The 20,767-nt window shown below is 37.3% G+C and overlaps 1 protein-coding gene across 15 annotated transcripts in view; it reads left to right on the top strand.

Annotated features, from left to right (window-relative positions):
- Nucleotides 1-20,767, top strand: part of CLASP2 (cytoplasmic linker associated protein 2) — a 279,413-nt gene that overhangs the window by 138,048 nt on the left and 120,598 nt on the right. For all 15 annotated transcript variants that reach the window (XM_037846856.1, XM_037846829.1, XM_037846847.1 and 12 more), the window contains 2 exons: nucleotides 128-183; nucleotides 1,074-1,247. In XM_037846856.1, coding sequence (XP_037702784.1) covers nucleotides 128-183; nucleotides 1,074-1,247 — 230 coding nt within the window. The remainder of the gene's footprint in view (nucleotides 1-127; nucleotides 184-1,073; nucleotides 1,248-20,767) is intronic.

Genomic DNA, 20,767 nt, shown 5'->3' with positions numbered 1-20,767 from the left:
AAAGTTAAAATTAGAAGTACTTTTCAACTCCCAAAATTTCATTCATCTCAGTACTATTTAATTAATTGTTATCAAAGAAGTGGTGAGTTAAGTCTTCTTACTAAAAGCATTTCTTTTTACTTTGCAGTCGCCCTTTTTCTTCTAAATGGTCTACAGCAAATCCATCAACTGTAGCTGGAAGAGGTAATTGCCTTTTTGAGTAAAAATCACAGCATATTTTATCTCTAAGGCAGTAGCTTTTAAATTGTTTTGGTATGACCCACAATTTAAAAGTCATTTTACATAGTAACCCAATACCACAGATACACACATATACTGTACAAGTGTATGCATATATAGTATGTGTGTATATATTATATACATACTATCTATACTAGATATATACTAGATGGTATAATATGTGTCTAGTATAAATAGAAGTTCTGTGAAGTTCTGCTTACCATTACTTGTGAAGTACTCTGTTTCCTATTCTATTTGATTTCTTTAAAAATGCTGATCATGACCCATTCAGCTGATTTCACAACTGATTAATGGGTCATGGCTCAGAGTTTATAAAACTCCTCATTTTTAAAACTGAAAAAGTAATGACCAGAAATTTAATCACTTTATTTGCCGTGCCTAAGAGTAGCCAAGCTTACATCAAATCTGATTAGCTCTGCTGCTGGTCTAGTCTTCCTTGCATTTTTCTAATAGTAGAAGATAATACTGCTGCCGTCTAATTATCTTGTACAGTATTTCATTTTCATAAGTCAGTCATAAGCATCATCTCATCATCTCCAAAACTGTCCTATGGATTTTATGGTTAAAGTACGGTAATTTTATCCATTTTTATGGAAGAGGGAAATGAGACAGAAAAATATTGAGAAAATTACCCAAGAAAACTTAGTTGTGCCAGAATTTAAACAAAGACTTTCTGGCTCACGTACTTTGTAGTCACATCCATTGTGCTACTGCTTCCTTGTTGACCATTTGCCATCATGGATTAGCTCATGGTAGTTTCTACTTTATATAATTTTCATGCTGTTTACAGTGATTTAAATAATGTAGGTTACTTTTGTTTTGTCTTCTCGTAGTATCATCAAGCAGCAGCAAAGCTAGTTCCCTTCCAGGAAGCCTTCAGCGTTCACGAAGTGACATTGATGTGAATGCTGCTGCTGGTGCCAAGGCGCATCATGCTGCCGGGCAGTCTGTGAGAAGTGGGCGCTTGGGTGCAGGTGCTCTGAATCCAGGTTCCTATGCATCACTAGGTAAGACAGCCAATTATGGGAATTGCACAACATTCTCTCCCTAGTCTCAGTGAAGATAGGGTTATTTCTAAACCATATTCATTGCATTCTTGTTTGTGAAGGATAGTCCTCATATGTTTTAATATGATTCTTTACTGAGGATATAGTTCTGGTACCTAAGCTCCTTGTTTCCACTTTTCCCCTGTCCTCTTCCTCATCACCATCATCTTAACCAAAGAAATAATTTTTGATTCCATGATTTGCCTTTAGAATTTTCACACAACTCTGCACCTCTGCCAGTCACTGGTTACTAAGGGAATTTTGGAAGGGCATTGGCTTTGTATCTCGCTTCTTTTTCTCCTTTTCAATTTCTGTTCCTGGACCCAGAAGTTAAAGCCTTTTGGGGATCTGGGAGAACTGCAGTGCTCTTCTGTATCTAATCAAAGCTTAAACATATATTCCAAAAGCTATTCAGAGGTTGCTTTTTTTGTGTATTTTTATATCCATCAACCTAAAAGTCTGAGGTTGGTTTTCTACATTGTTTTCTTCTGTTCATTTCTTTCTCTTTTCTTGAACCTCTTCTTTTGACTGTGTTACTAAATACAATACAAACTTGAATGTGTCTTAAAATCTAGTAAATTATTGTGAATTTGGTGGTATAAAATGCAGATGTAAATTTCTTAATGTATCCTTACTATTATGTTCTTGGAAAAGTTAACACCATCATTTATTGTTCATATACATTTTTGTCTTGTGCTTTTTGTGAAGTAAACCTATATGTATTAATATTTGATATCCTTATGGTTTGATATGTTAACAGGAAGCAGAGATTGGAAGATAGTCACATCTTATATTTGTATTACTGTTCTCATCCTTAAAATTGTACATGCTGCCCCTGTTTTTTTCCCTACATCCCTGCCTTGTTTTCCTTCCTTTAATACCTTTGAGATTTTTCTGGATTAGATGTGAAAATGGAATCCTGCTTTATTTTAGCTCAAAGAACCAGGCAAATAAGATGAGCACAGGCTAAAAAACTGCTTGGTAGCAGAGCTCTTCTGTTTCTGAAGTCATATATGTATACTAGGTAGAGCCACATCTCTTCCCTATTTTATATGTTTGTTTCTGGGTTTTCTGTGAAGTGTGGTAACAAATCAAAGCATTTAATAGATAACTGGCCTTTGGTTTTTTTTTGATAAAGGCTTCCAAGCAACCACTTTGAGCGTTTTAATTGAACCCTCTGGTTTGCATTTCTGTACTTATGTAATCTGTATAGCATTTCAAGATTCTTTGATAAGAAATATTCTTTACTTTGAAGATACTAAAAAAAATTAAGACTGCGTTAAGTGTTTAATCCTGAGATATCAAAACCCAAAAGCACACCCAAAGAAAACCTGTCTCATTTATGAATATAGATGCTAACATCCCAAAGAAGAAAATGATAGCAAGCTATAATTCAATAGTATGGCAAAATAAAAATATTCAGTGGGTCAGTGTGGGTGTTTTAATATTGTAAGGCCATTAGTAATATATTACTTGACTGTCACATGCAAGAAGAAGAATAAACAAAAACCACATAATCATCTTACTAGATGCCTACAACCCTTTTATTAAAAAATCAACACCTATTCCTGATACAATAACTTATGGATATCCTTTATCATGTTAATATTTTATTTTTTCTTTATTTCTTCAGGCAACAGCAATATTCCATTAGCATCAGGTTGCCTGCAGTCACCATTGTTATTTTATCATTTTACTATAAGTCTCTAATGAAATAAAGACATGAGGTAAAAATTAGGATATTATTAGAAATAAAAGATGAGTATATTGATTAGATATAAAATAATTATACAAAAGAAAAATTACATAAATGTAGTTTCCATAGAGCTTTCAGTTAAGAAATAAAATTAAATTACCCATTATTTATTAACAATTTTAAGACATGAGGTACTTAATGAAAACTATTAAATTTACTATAGAGACTTGAACAATTATAGACATGGATTCCAAAACCAATGTATAGATTGAATCAAAGCAGTTAAAAATTTTAAACTTTCATAATTTTCAAGTTTATCTGAAAAAAAATTAAAGGATAAGAATACTTGAGGAAATTTTGAACAAAGAATAATGAAGGGAATGCCTGTGATAACCGGTATACTAATAATACTTATATCTAATAATACTTATAAATCTGTAACAGTTGAGACATGTAGTATTAGTAAAGGACTAGGGAGACAGATAATTAAAAGAGAGATTTTTAGGTATGAATGTACTACATGACAAAGTTGGCATAGCTGCACTCAGAACTTTGAAGAAAGTGTAGATTATTCAGTAGATGGTGTTTAGGAAGTTTGTTTACTATTTGGTACAAAATTAAGTTAGAACCATCTTTCATACCATGTAAAAATGCATTCCAGATGACTAAAAAGTTGAACAAAAGCATAAAGCAATTAGAAGAAAATATAGTAGGTGAATATTCATTCATTTAACGTCAGGCTGGGAAAGGAATTTCTAGCATGAAAACAAAGAACCATGAGGGAAAAGTTTCTCAGATTTAAAAGTTAAGTGTGAAAATATAAAATGAAGTGGCTGAAAAATAAAAGGGGAAAAGAATTTAACATATTGCAAAAAGAACTTGAATGTCAAGAGGTTTTTCAAGTCTAGGAGAAACAGATGAGCTTGCTTTTATAGAAAAAAATTCTATGTATATCGGGAAAAGCGTGTATCAAAATTTCCAGTAAACACCAGAATAAATGTTGGACCTCAATTGTAATCGAATAAATGCAAATTGAAAAACCTGTAAGTCTTATAAGAAAGGTGACTTGAGTGCCCACCATTAAGTAGAATGTGGCAAAAAAAAAAAAAAAGGCACCTTATCATACAGTGCTGATGTGAATTAACGATGAACACTTTTTCTGAGCAATTTAGAATATCCATAAAGCTTTTAAAAACATTCAGTTCTCCCTGGCGGCTTGGGGTATGGCTCCTGGGGATGGGTTTGGACTCAACATCGTGGTATTGAGGACATCTTCTTGGCCAGGATGGGGGATGGGAAGTGAAGCAAAGTGGGGTTTCCATGGCTGGGGGATTACAGGTGGGGTCAGGAGGTCACTCTGCTGGGCATTCTTGTGCACTGTGTGGATAACACTTTTTGGGTTTTGAGGTGTTGGGGTCGCTGGAGGTGAATGCCTGGGGCTGTCGGGCTGCAACCCCGTGGCCTTGGCTCTTGAAGATGATTGTGTGGCAGTGTGTTTTGCAAAGGGTGGTAGTGTGCTTGTGGGGACCTTGTGGATCGTGCTTTGTCCAGTGAGTGGCTGGATGGGTGGAGGGATGTGGACAAAAACTAGATGGGGGATGGGGTGGGAGGGGGGTGGATGATTTGGGTGTGCTTTTTTACTTTTGCTTCTTAGTTCTTGTTTTTGTTTTTTTCTGGTGTAAGGAGGGTGGATTGGGGGGATGAATGTGTGACTGTTGGTGGTGCTGTGGACGGTTGGTTGTGCACCACGGATGATTGTGTGATATGTGAATGTGTCTCAATGGAACTGAATTAAAATTTAAAAAATTCAGAATTTTTAACCCAGTAATTCATTGTTTAGATAATTGTGTCAAGAAGTAAAAAAAGTATATTCATTGTTTTTTTCCTGCGCTGTTTTATTCACGTACCATACAGTCCATCCAAAGTGTACAATCAGTGGCTCTCAGTATAATCACAGAGCTGGGCTTACATTGCCACAGTCAATTTTAGAACATTTTCATAGCTCCAAAAAGAAAAACCCCATGTCTCTTATAAACACTTTGTAGTTGTAACATACATTTGTTCTAATCCATGGGAGAATATTCTTGTATTTGCACTATCAACCATCTTCATCATCCACAGCAGGGTTCATGTTACACAGTCCCTTATTTCATCCACTAGCTTTCTTTCTAGTGATGTACATGACCCTAAACGTCCCCTTCCAATGACTATCACACACATGATTCAGGGCTGTTATTTGCACTTGCAGTAGTGTGCTACCATCACTTTTATCCATTTCCAAACATTTACAAATACCCTCATTTAAAAATCTGCACAATAATTTTTATTCTTATTATTTTTGTGCATGTGGTAATGAAAATGTTCAAAAATTAGTTTTGGTGATGAACGCACGACTGTATAATGGTACTGTGAACAACTGAGTGTACGCTTTGTATGACTGCATGGTATGTGAATATATCTCAATAAAATTGAATTTTTAAAAAAAATCTGCACAAATTAGGCATCAGTTCCCCATTCTCTATCCTCATACTATCTTCTCGTAGCTTACATTCTAGATATTAATTCCATGAGTTTGCTCATTATATTTAATTCATATTAGTGAGATCATACCATATTTGTCCTATTCTGTCTGGTTTATTTCATTCAACATGTAATGTCCTCCAGGTTCATCCATGTTGTTGCATGCATCAGGACTACATTCCTACTTACAGTTTCATTCCTACTTAAACATATTTATTTCCATTATATGTATATACCGCATTTTGTTTGTCTGTTCAATGGTTGATGGACACTTGGGCTGTGTCCATCTTCTAACAGTTGTGAATAATGCCACTATGAACATCGGTGTGGAAATTTCTGTTCACATCCCTGCTTTCAGTTCTTCTGGGTATATACCTAGTAGTAAGATTGTCGGATCACATGGCAGTTCTATGTTTAGCTTCCTGAGGAACTACCAAACTGTCTTCCACAGCAGCTACACCATTCCAGCTTCCCACCAAAAGAGAATAAGTGTTCCTGTTTCTCCACATCCTCTCCAGTAGTTTTCTGTTTGTTTAATAGTGGCAATTCTAGTAGGTATGAAATGATACCTCATTGTGGTTTCAATTTACATTTCCCTAATAGCTAGTGATGTTGAGCATCTTTTCATGTGCTTTTGAGCCGTTAGTATTTCCTCTTTGGAAAAAATGTCTATCCATGTCTTTTGTCCATTTTTAAATTGCATTGTTTGTCTTTTTGTTGTTGAGTAGTAGGATTTCTTTGTTTATTGTTGATAGCAAACTCTTATCCAATATGTAGTTTCCAAATATTTTCTCCCATTGAGTAGGTTGCCTTTTCATTTTCTTGAGAAAGTCCTTTGAAGCACAAAAGTATTCAATTTTGAGGACGTCTCATTTGTCTGTTTTTTCTTTCATTTCCTGTGCTTTGGGTTTAAAATCTAAGAATCCATTGCCTACCACAGGATCTTGAAGATGCTTCCCTACTTTTTCTTCTGGGAGTTTTATGTTACTCTCTTTGATATTGAGGTCTTTGATCCATTTTTTACTTAATTTTTGTATGGGGTGTAAGATAGGGGTCTTCTTTCAATTCTTTTGCATATGGATATCCAGTTCTCCCAGCACCATTTATTAAAGAGACTGTTCTGTTCCAGTTGAGTGGACTTATCAAAAATCAGTTGACCATATTGAGCAACTACGAGACGGGGTGAAGCTGTGAGATGTGCAAGAAGGTGAATGGATCCTGCAAACAGCATTTTGAGTGAAATACGCCAGAAATAAAGGCAAACACTATATGCCTCACCAATATGGACCAACTACAATGTGTAAACTCAGAATTGAATCTTAGAACGCAGTCTAAGAGGGGAACGATTATTATAATGGTCCCTAAATTGTAAGCTCTTACAGCAGTCAAATCTATTCCTGAATTGTAATGGCTATCTCCAAACTTTTAGATGCTGATCCCTCAGTGTATAACCTGATTGCTCTCTGGAACATTGGGTGTCTCTGTGATACCTGAAACTCAGAGCTAGAGCTCGGCAGGTATGAATGTCAGTATTAGTGCATACAGCAACTGTTTAAAAAAAAAAAAAAGGCTGAGAAAGAGCCCAGACTTCAATTAGTGATATGAATGAAACAGATCTGGTTAACACTAGGGCAAACCGGGCCAAAGGGTAAAGGTCGAAGCTGACCGTGTTTTAAAACTTCAGCTTCCATGTGAGACCAAGGGAAGAGATGCCTATTTGGTGCAGGATCTATATTTTCTAAACAGTATAATTCTACAGTCAGTTTATTCAAACACCACAATTACATGGAACTTTGAATAGTAAGTGAGATATGGTAGGTTAGTATGGGTTACAGAGAAATAGTGACACATCCCAAAGTAATTTGGGCAGAGAATAAAAATATATTTACAGGGCCCCCCTGAGGAGCTGGGGGAAAGTGCGGAAGTGTTGGACTTCCTCACCTGGACTGATGCTGATGTTGTCACAATCGTTAGGACTGGTGGTTGATGTGCTGAGCTATTCAAAGTCCCTTACCCTTCCAAATAAATTTGATAATTGGCTTTTCCATTTCTGCAAAGAAGGTTGTTTGAATTTTGATGGGGATTGCATGAATCTGTAGGTCAATTTGGGTAGAATTGACATCTTAACAACCTGTAGCCTTCCAATACATGAACACAGAATGTCCCTCCATTTATTTAGGTCTTTGATTTCTTTTGGTAATGTTTTGTAGTTTATTGAATAAAGGTCTTTTACATTCTTGGTTAAGTTTATTCCTAGATATTTGATTATTTTAGTTTCTTGATTTCCTCCTCAGCTCATTAGTAATCAGTAGAAACACTACTGGTTTCTGCATGTTGATCTTGTATCCCACCACTTTGCTGAAATAATTTATAAGCCCTAGTAGTTTTGTTGTGGGTTTTTCTGGACTTTCTAAATATAGAATCATGTCTTCTGCAAGAAACGAAAAATTTATTTCTTCCTTTCCAATTTGGATGCCTTTTATTTCTTTTTCTTGCTTACTTTTCTCTAGCTAGAACTTCAAGCACAATGTTGAATAACAGTGATGACAGTTGGCATCCTTGTCTTGTTCTCGAAATTACAGTGAATCCTTTGAGTCTCTCACCAATGAGTATGATGTTAGCTATGGGTTTTTCATATATGCCATTTATCACATTGAGAAAATTTTCTTCTAATCCTATCTTTCAAAGTGGTTTCATCCAAAAAGGATGCTACATTTTGTCAAATGCCTTTTCTGCATTGATCAGGATGATCATGTGGTTTTTCCCTTTGGATTTATTAATGTGGTGATTATATTAATTGATTCTCCTGTGTTGAACCACACTTGCATACCTAGAATAAAACCCACTTGATCATGTATATAATTCTTTTAATGTGCTGGTGGATTTGATTTGCAAGTATTTTCTTAAGCATTTTTGCTTCTGTATTCATTAGAGGTACTGGGCTCTAATTTCCTTGTGATATCTTTATCAGGCTTTTTGTATTAAGGTGATGTTGGCTACATAAGATGAGTTAGGTAGTGTTCCCTCTTAATTTTTTGGAAGAGTTTGAGCAGGATTGGCATTAATTCTTCTTGGAATGATTGGTAGAATTCACCTGTGATGCAATCTGGTCCTGGGCTCTTCTTTTTTGGGAAGTTTTTGATGACTGATTTAATCTCTTTCCTTGTGATTGGTTTGTGAGGTCTTCTATTTCTTCTCAAGTTAGTGTAGGCTGTCTATGTGTTTCTAGGAAATTGTCCATTTCATCTAAGTTGTCTAATTTGGTGGCATGCAGTTGTTCATAGTATCCTCTTATGCTCTTTTTTATTTCTGTGGGGTCAGTGGTAATGAAGCCCTTCTCATTTCTGATTTTATTTATTTGCATCTTCTCTCTTTTTGTCACTGTAGGTAAAGGTTTGTCAATTTTATTGATCTTCTCAAAGATCTAACTTTTGGTTTTACTGATTCTATTGTATTTTTTTGTTCTCAATTCCCTTTATTTCAGCTCTAGTCTTTATTTCTTTCCTTCCGCTTGTTTTGGTTTGCTGTGTTTTCGCTAGTTTCTCCAGGTGTTGTGTTAGGTCTTTGATTGTAGTGCTTTCTTCCTTTTTACTGTAAGCATTTAGGACTATAAATTTCTTCCTCAGCACTGCCTTTGCTACATCTCCTAACTTTTGATCTGGTGTGTTCTCATTTTCATTCATCTTTGAGATACTTACAGATGTCTCTTTCAATTTCTCCTTTGATTCACTGATTGTTTGAGAGTATATTGTTTAGCTCCCATATATTTGTGAATTTTCCCGTTCTCTGGCTGTTATTGATTTCCAGCTTCATTCCATTATGATCAGAGAAAATGCTTTCTATAATTTCAGTCTTTTTAAATTTATTGAGACTTGTTTTATGACTAACATGTTTTCTATCCTGGAGAATGATCCATGAGCACTTGAGAAAAATGTGTATCCTGTTGTTTTTGGATGCAGTGTTCTGTATATATCTGTTATCCATATCATTTATCATATTATTCAAGTTCTCTCTTTCCTTGTTGATTCACTGTCTAGATATTCTGTCTGTTAATGGGAGTGGTGTGTTAGAGTCTCCAATTATTATTGTAGAGCTGTCTGTTACTCTCTTCAGTTTTGCCAGTGTTTGCCTGATGTACTTTGGGGCACCTTGGTTAGGTGTGTAGATATTTATGATTGTTATTTCTTCATGATGAATTGCTCCTTTTATTAATATATAATGTCCTTCTTTGACTCATAACATTTTTGCATTTGAAGTCTATTTTGTCTGATACTACTATAGTGACACAAGCTGGGTTTTTTTGTTTGTTTTTGTTTTTTAGTTACTGCCTGCATGGAATAATCTTTTTTTAGGGTTTTTTTGTTTGTTTTTGTTACTGCCTGCAAGGAATAATCTTTTTCTAGCCTTTCACTTTCAATCTGTTTGAATCTTTGTGTCTGAGATAGTCTCTTGTAAACCTCGTGTAGATGACTCATATTTTTTATCCATTCTGCCAACCTGTGTGCTTTCATTGAGTTTAATCCATTAATGTTCAGTGTTACTGCTGTGAAGTTCACACTTACTTCAACTTCTTTGTCATTCCTAAACTATTCTCCAAACCTCTCTCTCCTGTCTTTTCCTGTCTGTCTGTAGCACTCCCTTTAGTGTTTCTTGTAGAAGAGGTCTTCTGTTCACAGACTTTCTCAGTGTCTGTTTATGTGTAAATATTTTAAATTGTCCCTCGTTTTTGAAGGACAGTTTTGCCAGATATAGGATTCTTAGCTGGCAGTTTTTCTGTTTCAGTATCTTGAAAATATCATACCACTGCCTTGTCATCTCCATGGTTTCTACTGAGAAATCTGCACTCGGTCTTTGTGTAGTGAATATATTATAACATTGCCTTTGTTACACAGGAATTTAATTCATAGATAATATGACCTATACAGATATGAACTACATAGATAACAAAACTATGTAGAATACCCTGACCATATAATGTAAAAGGGGAAATGTTATAATAAAATAATTTTAGTTATAATGTTTAAAACAAACAAACAAACAGGGCCAGGTTCCTGTGGATGGGGTGCAGACCAGATCTATAGGGCCCTGGGAAGAGTGTCAGAAAAGACTCCAAAAAGCCTTTTTTTTTTTCCCCTGCATCACTAGGCTGCACTTTCCGGCCTAGTCAGAAGGTGGCATTCTTCTTCAACCAAGTCCCTCAGCCTTACAAAGGCAAACTATTATGGCCTTTTGCCAGTTTTGTCTCTGATATGGTTGAAACAATTGCTCCACACAGCGTCTGACCGGGACAGGCTGTAACAGTGGGGTCCCCATTCTAAATCACCTCTGTCAGTACTGGGCTGTGCTCCTCTCTGTACTTGAGGTGCAGGACTCCATGGCTATCTCTGTCCACAGCAGCTCTCCAGGCAAGGATCGGACCACCTGCCACTGCTTCCCTCCAGGGTGGGGGATGGACACTAGAAGCCATGGATGGAATTATTCCTAGTCTCTGACTGCAGTTTCTCAGTCTCTTTGTCCCTCGCTTCCCTGGATGCTATACCAAACTCCCCTGGTCTCTGGAGCCCCAAAACAGTTGATTCAGACAGTTTTTGTCTGTCTACTCACTGCTACTTAGTGCTTTTAATTTTCATAAAACTTTTCTGCCTTAAAAACTTTACGTTGCCAACGATGCAAGGTTGTTTCATCATACAGAAATCAGTTAATGTATTGTACAACCACATTAATAGAATAAAGAACAAAAATGACATGATCATCTCATCAGACCCAGAAAAAGCATTTGACAAAATCCAGCATCCTTTTATGATAAAAATACTCCACAAATTGGGAATAGAAGGGAACTTTCCCAAGATGATGAAGAGCATCTATGGAAAATCCACAGCTAATGTCACACTCAGTGGTGAATGACTGAAAGCTTTTCCCCTAAATTTCAGGAACAGAAAATGTATTCCTTCCCTTGCCTTTCCTATTCAACATTATGCTGGAAGTTCCAGCCAGAGCAATTAGGCAAGAAAAATAAATAAAAGATGTCCAGATTGGAAAAGAAGAAATAAAACTATCTCTATTTGCAGGCAGCATGATTTTATATATCGAAAATCCTAAGGAATTCCCCAAAATACTATTCAAGCTAATTAATGATTTCAGTAACATTGCAGGATACAAGAGCAATTCAGAATTCAGCTATATTTCTAAACATTAGCGGAGGCGGGGCAAGATGGCGGACTGGTGAGCTCTATGTTTTAGTTACTCCTCCAGGAAAGTAGCTAGAAAGCCAGGAACTGCGTGGACTGGAGACCACAGAGCAATCTGACTTTGGGCATACTTCATACAACACTAATGAAAACGTGGAACTGCTTAGATCAGCGAAATCTGTAAGTTTTTGCGGCCAGGGGACCCTCGCCCCTCCCTGCCAGGCTCAGTCCTGTGGGAGGAGGGGCTGTCAGCTCCGGGAAGGAGAAGGGAGAACTGCAGTGGCAGCCCTTATCGGAAACTCATTCTACTGATCCAAACTCCAGCCATAGATAGACTGAGACCAGACACCAGAGAATCTGAGAGCAGCCAGCCCAGCAGAGAGGAGACACACATAGAAAAAAACAACACGAAAAACTCCAAAATAAAAGTGGAGGATTTTTGGAGTTCTGGTGAACATAGAAAGGGGAAGGGCAGAGCTCAGGCCCTCAGGCTCATATGCAAATCCTGAAGAAAAGCTGATCTCTCTGCCCTGGGGACCTTTCCTTAATGGCCCTAATTGCTTTGTCTCTTGGCATTTCAATAATCCATTAGATCTGTGAGGAGGGCCCTTTTTTTTTTTTTAATCCCTTTTTTCTTTTTCTAAAACAATTACTCTACGAAGCCCAATACAGAAAGCTTCAAAGACTTGCAATTTGGGCAGGTCAAGACAAGAGCAGAACTAAGAGAGCTCTGAGACAAAAGGCAATAATCCAGTGGCTGAGAAAATTCACTAAACACCACAACTTCCCAAGAAAAGGGGGGTGTCTGTTCACAGCCATCATCCTGGTGGACAGGAAACACTCCTGCCCATCGACAGCCCCATAGCCCAGAGCTGCCCCACACAACCCAGTGTGACGGAAGTGCTTCAAATAACAGGCACACTCCACAAAACTGGGCGTGGACATTAGCCTTCCCTGCAACCTCAGCTGATTGTCCCAGAGCTGGGAAGGTGGAGCACTGTGAATTAACAAAGCCCCATTCAGCCATCATTTCAGCAGACCTGGAGCCTCCCTACACAGCCCAGCAGCCCAGAACCGCCCTGGGGGACGGCACTCACCTGTGACATAGCACAGTCATCCCTCAACAGAGGACCAGGGGGTGCACGGCCTGGAAGAGGGACCCACTTGCAAGTCTCAGGAGCCATACACCAATACCAAGGACTTGTTGGTCAGTGGCAGAGACAAACTGTGGCAGGACTGAACTGAAGGATTAGACTATTGCAGCAGCTTTAAAACTCCAGGAACACCAGGGAGATTTGATTGTTATAGCCACCCCCCCTCCCTGACTGCCCAGAAACACGCCCCATATACAGGGCGGGCAACACCAACTACACACGCAAGCTTGGTACACCAATTGGACCCCACAAGACTCACTCCCCCACTCACCAAAAAGGCACAGCAGGGGATAACTGGCTTGTGGAGAACAGGTGGCTCGTGGACGCCACCTGCTGGTTAGTTAGAGAAAGTGTACTCCACGAAGCTGTAGATCTGATAAATTAGAGATAAGGACTTCAGTTGGTCTACACATCCTAAAAGAACCCTATCAAGTTCAGCAAATGCCAAGAGGCCAAAAACAACAGAAAATTATAAAGCATATGAAAAAAACAGACGATATGGATAACCCAAGCCCAAGCATCCAAATCAAAATACCAGAAGAGACACAGCACCTAGAGCAGCTACTCAAAGAACTAAAGATGAACAATGAGACCATAGTACAGAATACAAAGGATATCAAGAAGACCCTAGAAGAGCATAAAGAAGACATTGCAAGACTAAATAAAAAAAAATAGATGATCTTATGGAAATTAAAGAAACTGTTGACCAAATTAAAAAGATTCTGAACACTCATAGTACAAGACTAGAGGAAGTTGAACAACGAATCAGTGACCTGGAAGATGACAGAATGGAAAATGAAAGCATAAAAGAAAGAATGGGGAAAAAAATTGAAAAAATCAAAACGGACCTCAGGGATATGATAGATAATATAAAACGTCCTAATATAAGACTCATTGGTGTTCCAGAAGGGGAAGAAAAGGGTAAAGGTCTAGGAAGAGTATTCAAAGAAATTCTTGGGGAAAACTTCCCAAATCTTCTAAACAACATAAATATACAAATCATAAATGCTCAGCGAACTCCCAATAGAATAAATCCAAATAAACCCACTCCGAGACATATTCTGATCACACTGTCAAACACGGAAGAGAAGGAGCAAGTTCTGAAAGCAGCAAGAGAAAAGCAATTCACCACATACAAAGGAAACAGCATAAGACTAAGTAGTGACTACTCAGCAGCCACCATGGAGGCGAGAAGGCAGTGGCACGATATATTTAAAATTCTGAGTGAGAAGAATTTCCAACCAAGAATACTTTATCCAGCAAAGCTCTCCTTCAAATTTGAGGGAGAGCTTAAATTTTTCACAGAGAAACAAATGCTGAGAGAATTTGCTAACAAGAGACCTGCCCTACTGGAGATACTAAAGGGAGCCCTACAGACAGAGAAACAAAGAAAGGACAGAGAGACTTCGAGAAAGGTTCAGTACTAAAGAGATTCGGTATGGGTACAATAAAGGATATTAATAGAGAGAGGGGAGAAATATATATAACAAACATAAACCAAAGGATAAGATGGCTGATTCAAGAAATGCCTTCACGGTTATAACATTGAATGTAAATGGATTAAACTCCCCAATTAAAAGATACAGATTCGCAGAATGGATCAAAAAAAATGAACCATCAATATGTTGCATACAAGAGACTCATCTTAGACACAGGGACACAAAGAAATTGAAAGTGAAAGGATGGAAAAAATATTTCATGCAAGCTACAGCCCAAAGAAAGCAGGTGTAGCAATATTAATCTCAGATAAAATAGACTTTAAATGCAGGCATGTTTTGAGAGACAAAGAAGGCCACTACATACTAATAAAAGGGGCAATTCAACAAGAAGAAATAACAATCGTAAATGTCTATGCACCCAATCAAGGCGCCACAAAATACATGAGAGAAACACTGGCAAAACTAAAGGAAGCAATTGATGTTTCCACAATAATTGTGGGAGACTTCAACACATCACTCTCTCCTATAAATAGATCAACCAGAAAGAGGACCAATAAGGAAATTGAAAACCTAAACAATCTGATAAATGAATTAGATTTAACAGACATATACAGAACATTACATCCCAAATCACCAGGATACACATACTTTTCTAGTGCTCACGGAACTTTCTCCAGAATAGATCATATGCTGGGACATAAAACAAGCCTCAATAAATTTAAAAAGATTGAAATTATTCAAAGCACATTCTCTGACCACAATGGAATACAATTAGAAGTCAATAACCATCAGAGACTTAGAAAATTCACAAATACCTGGAGGTTAAACAACACACTCCTAAACAATCAGTGGGTTAAAGAAGAAATAGCAAGAGAAATTGCTAAATTTGTAGAGACAAATGAAAATGAGAACACAACATACCAAAACTTTTGGGATGCAGCAAAAGCAGTACTGAGGGGGAAATTTATAGCACTAAACGCATATATTAAAAAGGAAGAAAGAGCCAAAATCAAAGAACTAATGGAGCAACTGAAGAAGCTAGAAAATGAACAGCAAACCAATCCTAAACCAAGTAGAAAAAAAGAAATAACAAGGATTCAAGCAGAAAAAAATGACATAGAGAACAAAAAAACAATAGAGAGGATAACTATCACCAAAAGTTGGTTCTTTGAGAAGATCAACAAGATTGACAAGCCCCTAGCTAGACTGACAAGATCAAAAAGAGAGAAGACCCATATAAACAAAATAATGAATGAAAAAGGTGACATAACTGCAGATCCTGAAGAAATTAAAAAACTTATAAGACGATACTATGAACAACTGTATGGCAACAAACTGGATAATGTAGAGGAAATGGACAATTTCCTGGAAACATATGAACAACCTAGACTGACCAGAGAAGAAATAGAAGACCTCAACCAACCCATCACAAGCAAAGAGATCCAATCAGTCATCAAAAATCTTCCCACAAATAAATGCCCAGGGCCAGATGGCTTCACAGGGGAATTCTACCAAACTTTCCAGAAAGAACTGACACCAATCTTACTCAAACTCTTTCAAAACATTGAAGAAAATGGAACACTACCTAACTCATTTTATGAAGCTAACATCAATCTAATACCAAAACCAGGCAAAGATGCTACAAAAAAGGAAAACTACCAGCCAATCTCCCTAATGAATATAGATGCAAAAATCCTCAACAAAATACTTGCAAATCGAATCCAAAGACACATTAAAAAAATCATACACCTTGACCAAGTAGGGTTCATTCCAGGCATGCAAGGATGGTTCAACATAAGAAAATCAATCAGTGTATTGCAACACATTAAAAATTCGATAGGGAAAAATCAAATGATCATCTCAATAGATGCTGAAAAAGCATTTGACAAAATCCAACATCCGGTTTTGATAAAAACACTTCAAAAGGTAGGAATTGAAGGAAACTTCCTCAATATGATAAAGAGCATATATGAAAAACCCACAGCCAGCATAGTACTCAATGGTGAAAGACTGAAAGCCTTCCCTCTAAGATCAGGAACAAGACTAGGATGCCCGCTGTCACCACTGTTATTCAACGTTGTGCTGGAAGTGCTAGCCAGGGCAATCCGGCAAGACAAAGAAATAAAAGGCATCCAAATTGGAAAAGAAGAAGTAAAACTGTCATTGTTTGCAGATCATATGATCTTGTATCTGGAAAACCCTGAGAAATCGACGATACAGCTACTAGAGCTAATAAACAAATTTAGCAAAGTAGCGGGATACAAGATTAATGCACATAAGTCAGTAATGTTTCTGTATGCTAGAAATGAACAAACTGAAGAGACACTCAAGAAAAAGATACCATTTTCAATAGCAACTAAAAAAATCAAGTACCTAGGAATCAACTTAACCAAAGACGTAAAAGACCTATACAAAGAAAACTACATAACTCTACTAAAAGAAATAGAAGGGGACCTTAAAAGATGGAAAAATATTCCATGTTCATGGATAGGAAGGCTAAATGTCATTAAGATGTCAATTCTACCCAGACTCATCTACAGATTCAATGCAATCCCAATCAAAATTCCAACAACCTACTTTGCAGGCTTGGAAAAGCTAGTTATCAAATTTATTTGGAAAGGGAAGATGCCTCGAATTGCTAAAGACACTCTAAAAAAGAAAAACGAAGTGGGAGGACTTACACTCCCTGACTTTGAAGCTTATTATAAAGCCACAGTTGCCAAAACAGCATGATACTGGCACAAAGATAGACATATAGATCAATGGAATCGAATTGAGAATTCAGAGATAGACCCTCAGATCTATGGCCGACTGATCTTTGATAAGGCCCCCAAAGTCACTCAACTGAGTCATAATGGTCTTTTCAACAAATGGGGCTGGGAGAGTTGGATATCCATATCCAAAAGAATGAAAGAGGACCCCTACCTCACCCCCTACACAAAAATTAACTCAAAATGGATGAAAGATCTCAATATAAAAGAAAGTATCATAAAACTCCTAGAAGATAATGTAGGAAAACATCTTCAAGACCTTGTATTAGGCGGCCACTTCCTAGACTTTACACCCAAAGCACAAGCAACAAAAGGAAAAATAGATAAATGGGAACTCCTCAAGCTTAGAAGTTTCTGCACCTCAAAGGAATTTCTCAAAAAGGTAAAGAGGCAGCCAACTCAATAGGAAAAAATTTTTGGAAACCATGTATATGACAGAAGACTGATATCTTGCATATATAAAGAAATCCTACAACTCAATGACAATAGTACAGACAGCCCAATTATAAAATGGGCAAAGGATATGAAAAGACAGTTCTCTGAAGAGGAAATACAGATGGCCAAGAAACACATGAAAAAATGTTCAGCTTCACTAGCTATTAGAGAGATGCAAATTAAGACCACAATGAGATACCATCTAACAGCTGTTAGAGTGGCTGCCATTAAACAAACAGGAAACTACAGATGCTGGAGGGGATGTGGAGAAATTGGAACTCTTATTCATTGTTGGTGGGACTGTCTATTGGTTCAGCCACTCTGGAAGTCAGTCTGGCAGTTCCTTAGAAAACTAGATATAGAGTTACCATTCGATCCAGCGATTGCGCTTCTCGGTATATACCCGGAAGATCGGAAAGCAGTGACACGAACAGATATCTGCACGCCAATGTTCATAGCAGCATTATTCACAATTGCCAAGAGATGGAAACAACCCAAATGTCCTTCAACAGATGAGTGGATAAATAAAATGTGGTATATACACACGATGGAATACTACATGGCAGTAAGAAGGAACGACCTCGGGAAACATATGACAACATGGATGAACCTTGAAGACATAATGCTGAGCGAAATAAGCCAGGCACAGAAAGAGAAATATTATATGCTACCACTAATGTGAACTTTGAAAAATGTAAAACGAATGGTTTATAATGTCGAATGTAGGGGAACTAGCAATAGAGAGCAATTGAGGAAGGCGGAACAGTTATCCAAGAAGAACAGATATGCTATTTAACGTTCTGGGGATGCCCAGGAATGACTATGGTCTGTTAATTTCTGATGGATATAGTAGGAGCAAGTTCACAGAAATGTTGCTGTAGTATGTAACTTTCTTGGGGTAAAGTAGGAACACGTTGGAAGTAAAGCAGTTATCTTAGGTTGGTTGTCTTTTTCTTACTCCCTTGTTACAGTCTCTTTGAAATGTTCTTTTGTTGTATGTTTTTGTTTTTTTGTTTTTTTGTTTTTTTTTTAATTTTTTTCCATACAGTTGATTTAAAAAGGAAAAAAAGGTTAAAAAAAAAAAAGGAAAAAAACAAGGAAAATAATATGTAGTGCCCCCTTGAGGAGCCTGTGGAGAATGCAGGGTATTGGCCTACCCCACCTCAATGGTTGCTAACATGACCACAGACATAGGGAACTGGTGGTTTGATGGGTTGAGCCCTCTACCATAGGTTTTACCCTTGGGAAGACGGTTGCTGCAAAGGAGAGGCTAGGCCTCCCTATAATTGTGCCTAAGAACCCCCTCCCGAATGCCTCTTTGTTGCTCAGATGTGGCCCTCTCTCTCTAGCTAAGCCAACTTGAAAGGTGAAATCACTGCCCTCCCCCCTACGTGGGATCAGACTCCCAGGGGAGTGAATCTCCCTGGCAACGTGGAATATGACTCCGCGGGAGGAATGTAGACCTGGCATCGTGGGATGGAGAACATCTTCTTGACCAAAAGGGGGATGTGAAAGGAAATGAGATAAGCTTCAGTAGCAGAGAGATTCCAAAAGGAGCCGAGAGGTCACTCTGGTGGGCTCTCTTATGCACAATATAGACAACCCTCTTTAGGTTCTAAAGAATTGGGGTAGCTGGTAGTGGATACCTGAAACTATCAAACTACAACCCAGAACCCATGAATCTCGAAGACAATTCTATAAAAATGTAGTTTATGAGGGGTGATAATGGGATTGGGAAAACCATAAGGACCACACTCCACTTTGTCTAGTTTATGGATGGATGAGTAGAAAAATAGGGGAAGGAAACAAACAAACAAACATACAAAGGTACCCAGTGTTCTTTTTTACTTTAATTGCTCTTTTTCACTTTAAGTATTATTCTTGTTATTTGTGTGTGTGTGCTAATGAAGGTGTCAGGGATTGATTTAGGTGATGAATGTACAATATGTAATGGTACTGTGAACAATCAAATGTACGATTTGTTTTGTATGACTGCGTGGTATGTGAATATATCTCAATAAAATGAAGGTAAAAAAAAAAAAACCGTAATGGGGGGGAAGTATGCATTTTTAAAAAAGACTCAAAAGACAAAGAACCAATATCAACATGTAGACTTTATTCAGATCCTGATTAATAAATTGTAGAAAATTGGATTTTTTGAGACAATTGGATATTTGATGATATTAAAGAAGTATTCATGTTTCTTGAAAAAAAAAATAAAATAAAATAAACATTAGCAATGAGCAATTCAGAAATGAAATTAAAGCAATTCCAATTAAAATAGCATCAAAATGAATAAAATACTCAGAAACAAATATAACTAAAGAAGTCTAAGACTTGTACACTGAAAACAACATGCTGTTGAAAGAAATTAAAGACCTAAATAAGTAGAAAGATAACTCTTGTTCTTAGATACAAAGACAATATTTTTAAGATGGCAGTACTCCCCATATTAATCTCTAGATTTAATGTAATCCCTCTCAGAATTCCGGGTGTCTTTTTAGAGAACTTGACATACTGATCCTACAGTTCATATGGGAATGCAGCAGTCCCAGAATAGCTGCAACAAACTTGAAAAAGAACAAAGTTGGAGGATATATACTTCCAATTTCAAAACTTACTTTATAAAGCTACAGTTATCAAGTCTTTCTGGTACTGACATAAGGACAGACAGACCAGTGGAACAGAATTGAGAGCCCAAAAATAAACCCATATTTTAATGGTCACTTGATTTTCAACAAGGGTGCCCAGACCATTCAATGGGGAAGAATAGTGTTTTCAACAAATTATGCTGAGAGAACTGGATGGCCACATGTAAAAGAAAGAAGTTGCACACTACTTCACACCATGTACCAAAAGTTAACTCAAAATGGATAAAAGACCTAAATATAAGAGCTAAAACTATAAAACTTTTAGAAGAAAACATAGATGGAAATCTTCATGACCTACACATTCTTGGCCAATCAGCTCAACGGTTTATTTATCAAATGTCTTCATAAGAACTACAGCAGCAGCCTTTGGCAAACAAAACAAACAAACAAACAAACAAGAAAATCCACAAAACACCCTTTGCTAACCAACTAAATCCAAGGCAACACCTGGCAAAACCTTTTCAGCAAATTCTGACCATTTCTAGCTTGTTAAAACCCAAAACTGCTTTCCATGGAGAGGATTGTCTTGCAGCCAATCAGGTCTCGTTCTAGATCACTGTCTTGGGGAGGAAACCACAAGTCATACTGATTCCTTCTCTGGGTCTTTTGACTGATTTAGGTCAAATG

The sequence above is a fragment of the Choloepus didactylus genome, chromosome 1 (genome assembly GCF_015220235.1).
Source record: "Choloepus didactylus isolate mChoDid1 chromosome 1, mChoDid1.pri, whole genome shotgun sequence".
Taxonomy (NCBI): Eukaryota; Metazoa; Chordata; class Mammalia; order Pilosa; family Megalonychidae; genus Choloepus; species Choloepus didactylus.
This window is presented reverse-complemented; position numbering and strand designations above follow the sequence as displayed.